Source organism: Bison bison, unplaced genomic scaffold (genome assembly GCF_000754665.1).
Source record: "Bison bison bison isolate TAMUID 2011002044 unplaced genomic scaffold, Bison_UMD1.0 scf7180017864480, whole genome shotgun sequence".
Lineage (NCBI taxonomy): Eukaryota > Metazoa > Chordata > Mammalia > Artiodactyla > Bovidae > Bison > Bison bison.
The window spans coordinates 1,571,880-1,585,334 of NW_011495040.1; the positions used below are offsets into that span (position 1 = coordinate 1,571,880).

The following is a 13,455-nucleotide window of genomic DNA, read 5'->3' on the forward strand; positions in this document are numbered from 1 at the left end:
CAAGCCCTTCGCAGGTGCCTGGGGCATCAAGTTCAGTTAAACACTAATTGGTTAGTGAAAGATAAAAGCTGTGTGGAGATGATCTGAAGGAGAATCTCCAATGGCATTTTATACCCATTTTAAGGGTTTAATTTTTCAGACCGGCCCCAATCAGTTTGAAATGTAATATATTTTTTACAGGTGGTGCTAGTGGTAAAGAACCCACCTGCTAATAAAGAAGACATAAGAGACTCAGGTTTGATCTCTAGGTCGGAAAGATCCCCTGGAGGAGGGCATGGCAACCCACTCCGTATTCTTGTCTGGGGAATCCCATGAACAGAGGAGCTTGGTGGGCTACAGTCCATAGGGTCGAAAGAGTTGGATACGACTGAAGCGATGTGCAAAATGCTTGTGTGATCACTAGATGTTTTCATAAAAATCACCACCCTCTCCAAGAGCACTTGTCTTTTGGGACGGCTGGAGCTCTCTGCCTTGCCACATAGGCCTTGCCGGAGGGTCTTTGATGGGGAGGGAAGTGGGAGGGGTGTTCAGGATGGGGAGCACATGTAAACCCATGGCTGATTCATGTCAGTGTATGGCAAAAACTACTACAATATTGTAAAGTAATTAGCCTCCAATTAAATTTTAAAAAAACAGGGCAGTGATTCTGATTAGTGTGCATTGTTTCAAGCAACTTAAATAGAGATGCACACATATTTCAAACTACTGGAGGTTTTATTTTCAGCTTTACATGTGAAATTATCAACACAAAATTGTGGCTGACAAAAAATGTGTTTCTCAAGAACAACCGCATCGTTTATATGGCTGGCAGCCAAATCTTCTGGGCTGATGCTGCTGAATGGGGGCTCATGCCTAGAAGTATTTGGCACAGCATTTTTACTGACTTAATATTCTTTTCTCCTATGGGAAACAAGTACCTGTTGTTCAGTCCCTTCTTTTCCCCCCCTACTTTCATCATTGAGTCATTCTTATATCAAGAAGTCTATTATGGACACACATTAATCCCTGTTTCCCTTCTCTCTTTTGAGCTCTTATCTAATTACTCTGGGAGAATGTCCCTTTTTCTTTTTTTTTTATCTAAAACCCTTTTTCTTTTCATCCACTTCATTCATTCAGCAGATACCCACTGAATTCCTACGTTGCCCCAGGCATTCCTTACACACCTCTTCTTCCTTCATTTTATGTGTAAAGTCAGAAAATAGCTCTAATCATGGCTGAGTATAATAGTAGATTGAAGCTTCTCCATTTCCAGATAAGGGGTTCTGAAAGACTATTCCTTACTAAGCTTGCTCATGAGCAAGTTCATTGTTACTAAGATGGGTTTCTGTTCCCAGGCCAGTATTGCATTTCTATGAAATAAGAGCATGGAACAGGTCTTTAAGCAAAACATCCAATTGTTCTAAAATGGAGCAAATTCTGCTTCACTAAAAACTTTTAGAAATGAATTAAACTTCCCTCTTTAATAGAATGCATAAGGAAGGAATGCCTTAAATACAGTGTCCAGTCCCTGCCTTTCTGTCCAGTTTGTTGGGCAGATATGAACTAGCTTTGAATCATCCATAACCATGAAAGAAGTTTTATCATAATTTCCAGCTGCCTCATGACTTTGATGTGAAAATTAATGCAGTAATGAAGAAAATTCTCTGGGCTACCACTGGGGTATTAGCTCTGTGTGGCACAGGCCTTTACTCACTGCTGTATCTTGTACATAATGGAAGGATAGATGGATGCTCCTTGTTGTGACGTGTCACCACACATGGAATTCCACTTGAAAACAATAAAGTAAAAGAAAGCTAAATCCCAGTACAGAAAAGGTTGTTTTAAATGCCCAGCCAGGTAAATGTATCACAGGTTCACGCAAGTCTGCTAAGTGTGAAGAGCACACTGCACAGTCTGTTTTCCAAACTGTTCCATGTTTTCCCCTTTTCTAAAGTTCCCCTCCAGCTCCCAGGCCGCTTTCTTTTGAATCGTACCCTCCCCAGCTGTGTACTGTTTTTCTCACTTCTCTTTCTCTGCCCCTGGAATCCCTTTAACTGTAGGTCTTTTCTTGAATGGTATATTTGTATGGGTCTCTCTACCCAATTTTCTGTCCTTTTGAGTTTCCCTTTGTCATAAGGCATAGTTTTTTTTGTTTTTTTTTTTTTTAATATGTATAGAGTTATGTGTATATTTAATTGGCAGGGGAAGATTCTGTTCCTAAGTCTAAAAATAAGTAGGGTTTTTTTGTGTGTTTTTTTCTTCAAAAAGAACTCCTAGAGTTACTTTACCTTTGCAATGCATGATTGAGTGTATGTCCCCCTGTACTTCTTTTAATAGAAGGGGAAAAGCTTTCTACTCCTGAACTAGGCTCCCAGCTTGGGAAGCATTATAAAATTTGTCTTGGGTTCCAGTGGTTTTATTTCTAGTAATATCCCTTGATCATTGTCTTTAATTCTGGCTGCTACTGCCTTTCACTGAGTTACCATAGTTCATTTCTTTATTTGCTTCTGTGTTCACTTGAGAACCTCTTCAAAAGATTGCATGATTTTTCAACCATCTAAATGCAAAGAACCTCTTTGGGAATATAACATATCTCACACACGCACACGCACACATTCGTTTTTTAAAAGTCACACTTATTTAAACATCCATAGGCCCTGAAGAGATAGATAATTGACTGGAGTAAAAGGAGGACCTTCACTCCAGATTGCATGGCATCTGGCAGTCAGGATAGCTTGTCAGTGGTGAATGCTGAATAATCCCAGGGCTTCAGATTAGGGGTAGAGTCTCTTCCTGTTGTGTTCTTTCACTGTTTACCTTGACAGGTAGCTTTCCCTTTATCGACCTTCTCTTCACACTGCCTCTCTATTAAGGAAAAGCTATATCAACCTCTGGGTTTTTCTTTTAAAAGATAAATAAATGTATGTGTAATGTATATGTACTATATATATATATATATAAGTAAATAAGCCTTTATTTTAGAACATTAAAAAAAAGAAGACTTTATGTATTATTTCAGTGGCTTTTTAAACATCTGTTCCCACTAGAGGGCATTCTTTCCTTTAATTTTAGTTCATAGGTTTTATGTATTTATTTTACAGAACTGCTAAATATAAAAGTGTTGAGGATATGAATGTGTTTAGATACACCTTTTATAGATAGGGGTTATCAAATATACACCATTCTTTTTATTTAAGTTTCACATATGCAAGGGTTGAAATTGAGGTTAAGCTATATTTCCCAGCATTTGTTTTTGGCTGTGCAGTGCAGCTTGGTGGGATCTTAGTTCCCCAACCAGTGATGGAACTTGTGTACTCTGCATTGGGAGCATGGAGTCTTACCCACTGGACCAATAGGGAAGTCCCCTATATTTCCCAGCATTTTTGTTTGTCCCGTTAGGTGAACTTGATCAGATGGGGAATCCCAAATATCCTACCATAACTTTACGATGTGGCTTGTGCAGGTGTAGACACGGTGTGCGTGTGTGTGTGTTTGTGCATAATGGAATATTATTCAGCCATGAAAAGAATGAAGTCATGTCGTTTGCAGCAGCATGGATAGACCTAGAGATTATCATACTAAGTGGAGGACCTCAGAGAAGGACCATATGATGTCGTTTATATGTGGAGTCTAAATATGACACAGATGAACTTACCTATGAAACAGAAACAGACTCACAGAGACAGAACAGATTTGTAGTTGCCATTGGAGAGGACGGGGTTGGGGAAAGGAAGGATTGGGAGTTTGGGATTAGGAGATGTAAAGCATTATATATAGGATGAATAAACAGCAGGGTCCTCCTGTACGTCACAGAGAACTCTATTCAATGTCCTGTGATAAACCATAATGGAAAAGAATAGGAAAGACTATGCACGTGTATAACTGAATCACTTCTCTGTATAGCAGAAATTAACACAACAGTGTAAATCAACTGTACTTAAAGTAAAATGTTTTTTAAAAAGATGTAGCTTGTGCTTGTTTCCATTTTACGAAGTAATAATTCTCTGAATTTGTTTATGACAGTATGGCTAAAGCCAGATTATTCAAGGATGACTTACATGTTTTATTATTTGGTTAACTCAGTTTTTGCAGGGTGTATATTGTATAGAGTCCCTGGAGAAGGAAATGGCAACCCACTGCAGTATTCTTGCCTGGAGAATGGCAGTACCACCGTCCACAGTTGCCTTAAGCTTTTTAACATTAAATAACTGTTAGCCCTTCAAGGAACTTGGGTTCAGGCTTCCCTGGTGGCTCAGTGATAAAGAATCCACCTGCCAACGAAGGAGACACGGGTTCGGTCCTTGATCCAGGAGGATCCCACATACTGTGGACCAGCTAAGCCCGTGTGCCACAACTATTGCGCTTGCGCTCTAGAGCCTCGGAGCCACAACTACTGAGCCCTTGTGCTACGACTACGAAGCCTGTGCACCTAGAACCTGTACTCAGCAGTGAGAGAAGCCACTGCAGTGAGAACCCCGTGCACTGCAACTGGAGAAAAAGCCTGCTCAGCAATGAAGACTCAGTGCAGCCCTCCAGAACACAAACAAACAAAACCACCATTAAAGAAATGGAATTCTTTTTTTTTTTAATTACTATTTTTGAGTCATTTTGAAAATGTATGTTTTCTGGGAATTCCCTGGCAGTCCAGGGTTAGAACCTGGTGGTTTCATTGCCATGGGCCTGAGTTCTATCACTGGTTGGGAAACTAAGATCCTCCAAGCCTCCCACCTCATCCCACCCCCACCCGCAAAGTATATTTTTTTAACTTCTTAAACTCTGAAAGACATTTAACAACTTTTGTGATTCAAGATCACTATTTTAAACAAAAATATATATTTCAGTCAGACCATTAAATGTTATGTTAGGTAAATTCTCAGCAAGGTTTCTCAAAATACAAGTAAAAGTATAATTATCCATGGTGGCAAGTATACTATATGGGATGTGTTTTGGTGATGAGTGTACTATGAATAAGAAGTCAGGGAAGTAAAAATATTTTCTTACATATAGTTTTCCATATATCCTGCTACTCCTTCTCATTGTAATAGCTCCTCCAGTTTAACACTTCTAATTTGTCATCATAAGCTTTAGACAGTATCTGATTTGAGAGAATATTCCATACCAACTCTCTCTATGGTAGCTCAGTTCAGTTCAGTTCAGTTGCTCAGTCGTGTCTGACTCTTTGCAACCCCTTGGACTGTAGCACGCCAGGCTGATAGTAGCTCCGAGTCTCTAAAATGCATGGAATAAGCATGCATAGGCTTGCTACAGTTTCTCAGTAGCAATCCTCTCTCTCTCTGCCCCCACCTGAAATGGCTAAATCTCATTTAGCTTAGAAAAGGACCCCAGATTCTCACTCAGAACAGAATCTCTTTTAAGTATATCTGTCAGAATTCACTTTATAACACAGACTAACAAAATGTGCTCCCTTCCTGTCTACCCCAGGTGGTTTCCTAACAGGGAAAATAAGCCAGCTCTTCACTGCACAGTTCCTTGGTTAATAACAATATTCTACCTGGTACCAAGAGGCTCAGGAAATCTGAAACAGAACATACACGTGGCATATGTATTATGATCATTTCCTTGAAAGGAAGAATGAAATTGCTTCTGGTGATATTGATAAAACATATTTACAATGCTGAAAACCAAAATTCCTATAGAAAAAGTATCATGTTATAATAGAAACAAGAGTTCAAATGTTGTCAAATAAAATATCACCTTAAGAGCCAAGGCTGTAGGACCACTAGATGATAGCACTGAGGTCTCCTGGATTTAAAAAATGTTAGGTTTCATTTGCTCTACGCAATATGCATGCATACTAACTCCCTTTGGTCATGTTCAACTCTTTGGGACCCCATGGACCATAGCCTGCCAAGGTCCTCTGTCCATGGGATTCCCAGGCAAGAATACTAGAGTGGGTTGCCATGCCCTCCTCCAGGGGATCTTCCCACCCCAGGAATCAAAGTCATATCTCTTATGTCTCCTGCACAGACAGAAGGGTTAGCGCCACCTGGCAAGCCCTTGTGTCAGATGGGACACTCCAAAAAGTTAGTGTTCAAACCTGAGCTTACCTTTCTGGCACCCTAAAGAGGTGTAGCTTAGTTTACACTACATTTTATTTGGCAAAGTTACTATATCCTGTTAAATTAAGCTTTCATTTGTGAATCTAAATAGGTACTTAGCCCTTTTCAGTATCTTCACTGTTGTGCATTGTCATGCTTGGAGGCTGCTTTGAATAGGCAAATTTTGAAGTAGTCCATCTTTTTGTTCATCATCCTTTTAGTGAGCTTTCTTTGTCCACACTGTTTATCCTTTTCTTTTTCTCCATGGCATGTATCTTCTAACTTGTTTTATAACTTAGTTTGATTTTATGCCTGTCTTCACCCACTGTTTTAGGCTGTCATTCATTATTTCTTTCTTTTTTTTTTTAAATATTTAATTATTTTAGTTGCACTGGGTCTCCTTTACAGCTTGCAGAATCTCCCTTGTGGCAAGCAGGCATCTTAGTTGGGACATGCCAGATCTAGTTTCCTGACTAGGAATCAATCAGATCCCCTGCATTGGGAGGTTGGAGTCTTACCACTGGACCACCTGGGAAGTCCCCATTATCTTTTAATTCATTCCATAATGGACTGTCTGATGGGCCTTTGGATTGTTAACAGCCTTTTTATTCAATTATGAAAACCACTGTGAAAATTCTTTTACATTCTTCTGATGCCCCTGGGCAAAAGATGCCCCAGGGAATTGATTTGAATTGAATTGCAGAGACACAGTACTCTGGTACTCTTGCCTGGAACATCCCGTGGACAGAGGAGCCTGGTGGGCTGCAGTCCATGGGCTCACTAGGAGTCGGACACGACGGAGCGACTTCACTTTGACTTTTCACTTTCATGCATTGGAGTAGGAAATGGCAACCCACTCCAGTGTTCTTGCCTGGAGAAACCCATGGTCAGAGGAGCCTGGTAGGCTGCTGTCTATGGGGTCGCACAGAGTCAGACACAACTGAAGCGACTTAGCAGTAATTGTACATGTTTAACTTGACTAGAAAGTGAACAAAATTTGCAAAATAGTTTTCTGATACATGTCCCCACCAGTGACATAGAAGCGTGTCTGTTGCTCCTTGTCTTCACTAGCACTTGATACCAAGAGGCTTCTAGGATTTTGCAGTCAGTTGATGTAAAATAATGGCTCATGGTGATTTTATTTACACTTCTTTGATGACTAATGAGATTGAGCGTCGTTGCGGTGTATCTGTTGGTCAGTTTTGTTCGCTGTTCTTTATAGTGCCCATTGAAGTCTTTGCCCATTTTCCTATTGGATGTTGGTCATTTTCTTCCTGATATGTTTGAGTTCCTTAATTATCCTATATACCTAACACTTGTCTGTCTTGTATGTTGTTTTTATCACCAGATTCTGGGCCTTGTCTTTTCCATCATTCTAGGATATTAAATGGCAACCCACTCCAGTGCTCTTGCCTGGAGAATCCCATGGACGGAGGAGCCTGGTGGGCTACAGTCCATGGGGTTGCAAAGAGTCGGACACAACTGAGCGACTTCACTTTCACTTTACTTTCAGGGTATTAAAAGTGAAGGAAAAGTCATAATTTTAATGTGGTTGAATGTGTCTCTTTATTGGGCCCTGTGTGTGTGTATTAAGAAAATGGTTTTCTACTCTGGGTTTATAAAAATATTCCCCTATATTGTCTTCAGAGATTTTTCTCACTTCCCTTTCACACTTGTCTTTAAACCATCTGGAATTGATTCCTGTGTGTGGAATCGGTGGGTGAGATCCAACTCTATTGTCCCCGTATATGCCAGGGAGATAACCTGTCTTAGTACCATTTACTGTCTACTCCCTCTTTTCCGCACTGATCTCTAGTGACCTTACTGTCATGACACAGATTTCAACATGTGTGCATCTGTTTGTGCGTGTGTTAGTCACTCAGTCATATCCAGCTCTGTGACCCCTTGAGCCCGTCAGGCTCCTCTGTCCATGGGATTTTCCAGGCAAGAATACTGATTCAGTTCAGTTCAGTCACTCAGTCGTGTCCAGCTCTTTGCGACCCCATGGACTGTAGCACATCATGCTTCCCTGTGCATCACCAACTCCCGGAGCTTGCTCAAACTCAGGTCCATTGAGTCGGTGATGGCATCCAACCATCTTGGCCTCTGTCATCCCCTTCTCCTCCTGCCTTTAATCTTTCCCAGCATCATGATCTCTTCCAATCAGTCAGCTTTCGCATCAGGGTGGACAAAGTATTGGAGTTTCAGCTTCAGCATCAGTCCTTCCACTGAATATTCAGGACTGATTACCTTTAGGATTGACTGGTTCATAGGAAACATCACTACAAACAAAGCTAGTGGAGGTGATAGAATTCCAGTTGAGCCATTTTAAATCCTAAAAGATGATGCTGTGAAAGTGCTGCACTCAATATGCTAGCAAATTTGGAAAACTCAGCAGTAGCCACAGGACTGGAAAAGGTCAGTGGAATTCATTCCAATCCCAAAGAAAGGCAATACGAAATAATGTTCAAACTACTGCATAATTGCACTCATCTCGCATGCTAGCAAAGTAATGCTCAAAATTCTCCAAGCCAGGGTTCAACAGTACGTGAACTGTGAACTTCCAGATGTTCAAGCTGGATTTACAAAAGGCAGAGGAACCAGAGATCAAATTGCCAACATCCATTGGATCATTGAAAAAGCGAGAGTTCCAGAAAAGCATCTACTTCTGCTTTATTGACTACACCAAAGCCTTTGACTGTGTGGATCAGAACAAACTGTGGAAAATTCTTCAAGAGGTGGGAATACCAGACCACCTGACTGCCTCCTGAGAAATCTGTATGCAGGTCTAGAAGCAACAGTTAGAACTGTACATGGAACAACAGAACAGTTCCAAATTGGGAAAGGAGTACATCAAGGGTGTATATTGTCATATGCAGAGTACATCATGAGAGACACTGGGCTGGAAGAAGCACAAGCTGGAATCAAGATTGCTGGGAGAAATATCAATAACCTCAGATATGCAGATGACACCACCCTTATGGCAGAAAGCGAAGAGCCTGTTGATAAAAGTGAAAGAGGAGAGTGAAAAAGTTGGCTTAAAGCTCAACATTCAGAAAACTAAAATCATGTTTAGTTCCATCATTTCATGGCAAATAGATGGGGAAACAGTGGAAACAGTGACAGACTTTATTTTTTTGGGCTCCAAAATCACTGCAGATGGTGACTGCAGCCATGAAATTAAAAGACACTTGCTCCATGGAAGAAAAACTGACCAACCTAGTCAGCATATTAAAAAGCAGAGATGTTACTTTGCCGACAAAGGTCCATCTAGTCAAAGCTATGGTTTTTCCAGCAGTCATGTACGGATGTGAGAGTTGGACCATAAAGAAAGCTGAACACCGAAGAATTGATGCTTTTGAACTGTGTTATTGGAGAGGAACTCTTGAGAGTCTCTTGGACTGCAATAAAATCCAACCAGTCAATCCTAAAGAGTACTGGAGTGGGTTGCCATTCCCATCTCCAGGGGATCTTCCCTACCCAGGGATCAAATCTGGGTCTCCTGCATTGCAGGCAGATTCTTTACCATCTGAGCACACTTGAGGAGCTTTCTGTTCTGTTGCTTTGGTCAGTTTGTCTGTCTATAAGCCAGTATCCTACTATCTAAATTACTGTAGCTTTATAATAGCTCTTGCTGTGTTAAGCAAATCCCTCCATCTTGTTACCCTTCAGGAATGTCTTGGTTTTTTTTTTTTTTTTTGTCTTGGCTATTTTTGACCCTTTGCAAATTGTGTAAAGATTTGAGTCAGCTTATTATGTTCCACAAAAAATTCTTTTGTGATTGTTTTTTTATTAGAATTGTATTAAATCCACCAGTCAGTTTAGGGGAGAATTGGTATTTTATTATGCTGAACCTTCTAGTCAGTGAAACCTGGTGTTTTTATTTTGTAAAAGCTATTTAATGTCTTTGAACACATTTTTACTAATTTATTTCATAAAGGGCTGCATATCTTTGGTTAGGTTTATTCATAGGCACTTTTCAGGAATACTGCTACAAATGATGTAATTTTTGTATTGTGGTCAAATATGCACAACATGAAATCTGTCGTTTTAACCTGTTTAACCTATTAGCATACAGCTAAGTGAGTGGAATTAGTACATTCACATTGTTGTGCAACTATCATCACTATCCATCTCCAGAGTTTTTTCATTATCCCAAACTGAAACCCATTAAACGGTACTCCCTCTCTCCCCTTCCATCCAGTCTCTGCTAACCACTGTTCTGCTCTGGGTTTGGGAGGGGCTTGTTTCGTTCTTTGTGAATTTGACTAATCTGGGTACCTCATGTGGGAGGAGGACACGGCATCCCACTCCAGTACTCTTGCCTGGAGAAATCCATGAACAGAGAAGCCTGGCGTGCTACAGTCCACGGGGTCGCGGAGAGTCAGACACGAGTGAAGCAACGTAGCACACACCCATGAGTACCTCATATAAGTAGACTCAAATGGCATTTTAAAAATATACTTGTCTTTTTTGGAATGAAAAATCAATCAGTAGTTTATTAAATTGGTGTTTATATTTGGCTGCCTTGCTTAAAATACTTAATTCTAATAATTTAGCAGGAGTTTTCTACATAAACAGGCATATCACATGTAAATAAAAGGCTTTCTTGCCATTATACCTGCCCATTAAATTTCAAATTTTGCATATCGAGATATTTGGTTCATTTTCAAATACGTTGGTTGCCTCTTCTTTTTAAGCTCCTCTTTTATTTTAAACTGTTAGTATTTGGTATTCACTTCTGCTATCAACTCCTTGCCATTCTGACTCTCTGCTTATTCTTACAAACTTCTTTCTGGTGGTATCTAAGCTTTTGTTGGTATTTTGTACATGAACTGTCATTCCTTGAAATTTTATTTCTGTCCGATGCTTGGTGCCGGTACTTATTTAGGACTATTCTAAATTCTTGACCTGAGAACCATTTGGAAGTCTGAATTTGGATTTTTCACTTATGTGAAATCTGGACTGGTTTTGTACTGATAGTTATAACTTTTTAGGGTGGTGGTGATGGTGTTTTATGCAGAAGGGATTTCAGGGGGCAAATTTTTTAATCCCCTAAGGATTGCTACGGAGAAGGCAATGGCACCCCACTCCAGTACTCTTGCCTGAAAAGTCCCATGGATGGAGGAGCCGGGAAGGCTGGAGTCCATGGGGTCATTGAGGGTCGGACACGACTGAGCGACTTCCCTTTCACTTTTCACTTTCATGCATTGGAGAAGGAAATGGCAACCCACTCCAGTGTTCTTGCCTGGAGAATCCCAGGGACGGGGGAGCCTGATGGGCTGCCGTCTGTGGGGTCAACACAGAGTCGGACACGACTGAAGCGACTTAGCAGCAGCAGCAGCAAGGATTGCTAGCTCACACGTATAGTGAGGGTATATTAGGGTCTCACCTTTATGCGAAATTGCCTGTTTAGACCCCACCATGGCAGACCTGGCAGGTCTGTGCTACCTGTGCTTTATCCTGCAGTGCTGTGAACACGTAAGCTCAGACTTTGCCAAGTAGTTGCCCACCTCCCTGAGTGAGGCCAGGTACTCACTCCTCTTTAACTTGACTGTTGCCCTCTTGCAAGATCATCAAAACATTTTCAAAGTTTTCTTATATTTTGTTAAACATTTTAAGTTACTTCCATGAGAATAGTAAATCGAGGGAACAGAAATACCTATATGATTTTACATTGTTGTTTTCAGTCATTTTGGAAAAGAAATCTGGGGTTGTATGTGCATCTTTTTATTTATAAAAATGAAATGAAGAGTGGCCTTTTACAGCTTCTAATTAATGATATTTCTTTTTTTATAGGTGTCAGCTGTGATGCATGTTTAAAAGGAAATTTTCGAGGTCGCAGATACAAGTGTTTAATTTGCTACGATTACGATCTTTGTGCATCTTGTTATGAGAGTGGTGCAACAACAACAAGGCATACAACTGACCACCCAATGCAGTGCATATTAACAAGGGTAGATTTTGGTACGTATTTAAAAGTTTAGTGAGTTATCATTTAGAACTTTGTGTACGTGTGTGAAGAAGTAAAGGCAAAACGTTCTAAAACTATCCCCATTGCATAATGAGGCTCCAAATTCATTAAAAATAACACAAATCTTTTTATTCTAAGTAATTTTTTCCTTATAGTTTGCTTATGAAAGCCATTCAGAAATAAATACAGCTGGCAAAGTGTGAAGTGAAAGAGTGCCTCCGTAAAGAAGGAGTGAAGTTTAAATTGACTGTTCTTGCTAACAGTACAGAAATCTTCGTGCTGTAGTTATCAGGAAGCAGATTAGTTGTACAGTTGATTAGAAGGCACTGTCAGTGCATAAGAAAACCTTTAAATGTTTCATGCTATAATTTCTTACCTAGTCAACACTTGTTATTATCTGTCTGACTATAGACATCTTACTGTATGTGAAGTGGTAGTGTCTCGTGGTTTTAATTTGCATTTTCATGATGGCCAGTGATGCTGCTGACCATCTTTTCTAGTGGTGATTAGCCACCCACATATCTGCTTTGGAGAAATGTCTGTTCAAATCCTTTGCCCATCTTTTAATTGGGTAATACATGTTTTATTATTGAGTTTTCATATTTCTTTGTGTATTCTGTATAGGAGTTCCTTACAGGTGAATGATTTGCAGAAATTTTCTCCCATTCTGTGGGTTGTCTTTTCACTTTCTTGCTGATTTTTTGAAGCACAGGAGTTTTGATTTTGATAATGTCAAGTTTATCTGTTTTTTTCCTTTGTTATGCTTCTAATGTCATATATAGGAAACCATCACCTAATCCAAGATCATGAAGATATAAAAATGTTTTCCTCTAAGATTTTATAATTTTAGTACTGCCCTTTAGATCTTTGATCCATTTTGATTCAATTTTTGTGCGTGGACTGAGGTAGAAGTCCAACTTCATTTTCTCACATAGGACTATCCAATTGTCCCAGTGTCATTTATTGAGAAGATCCTCTCCCCAGTGAATTGTCTTAGCATTCCTGTTGCAGATCAGCTGACTAGAGGGAAGGGGATAATGGGGTGATGTTAGTCAAAGAGTACAAAGTTTTGTTATACAAGATGAGTGAGTTCTAGAGATCTAATGTATAGCATGATGATCATCAGTTCAGTTCAGTTCAGTCACTCAGTCATGTCCAACTCTTTGTGACCCCATGGACTGCAGCACGCCGGGTTTCCCTGTCCATCACCAACTCCTGGAGTTTGCTCAAACTCAAGTCCATTGAGTCAGTGATGCCATCCAACTATCTCATCCTCTGTCATCACCTTCTCCTCTCGCCTTTAATCTTTCCCAGCATCGGGGTCTTTTCCAGTGAGTCAGTTCTTCACATCAGGTGGCCAGAGTATTGGAGTTTCAGCTTCAGCATCAATCTTTGCAATGAATATTCAGGACTCATTTTCTTTAGGATTGACTGGTTTGATTT

At 40.1% G+C, this 13,455-nt stretch overlaps 1 protein-coding gene across 1 annotated transcript in view; it reads left to right on the forward strand.

The window, feature by feature from the left end:
* Positions 1-13,455, forward strand: part of KCMF1 (potassium channel modulatory factor 1) — a 64,833-nt gene that overhangs the window by 19,534 nt on the left and 31,844 nt on the right. The window contains exon 2 of the mRNA XM_010862181.1: positions 11,838-12,005. Within this exon, the coding sequence (XP_010860483.1) occupies positions 11,838-12,005 (168 nt within the window). The remainder of the gene's footprint in view (positions 1-11,837; positions 12,006-13,455) is intronic.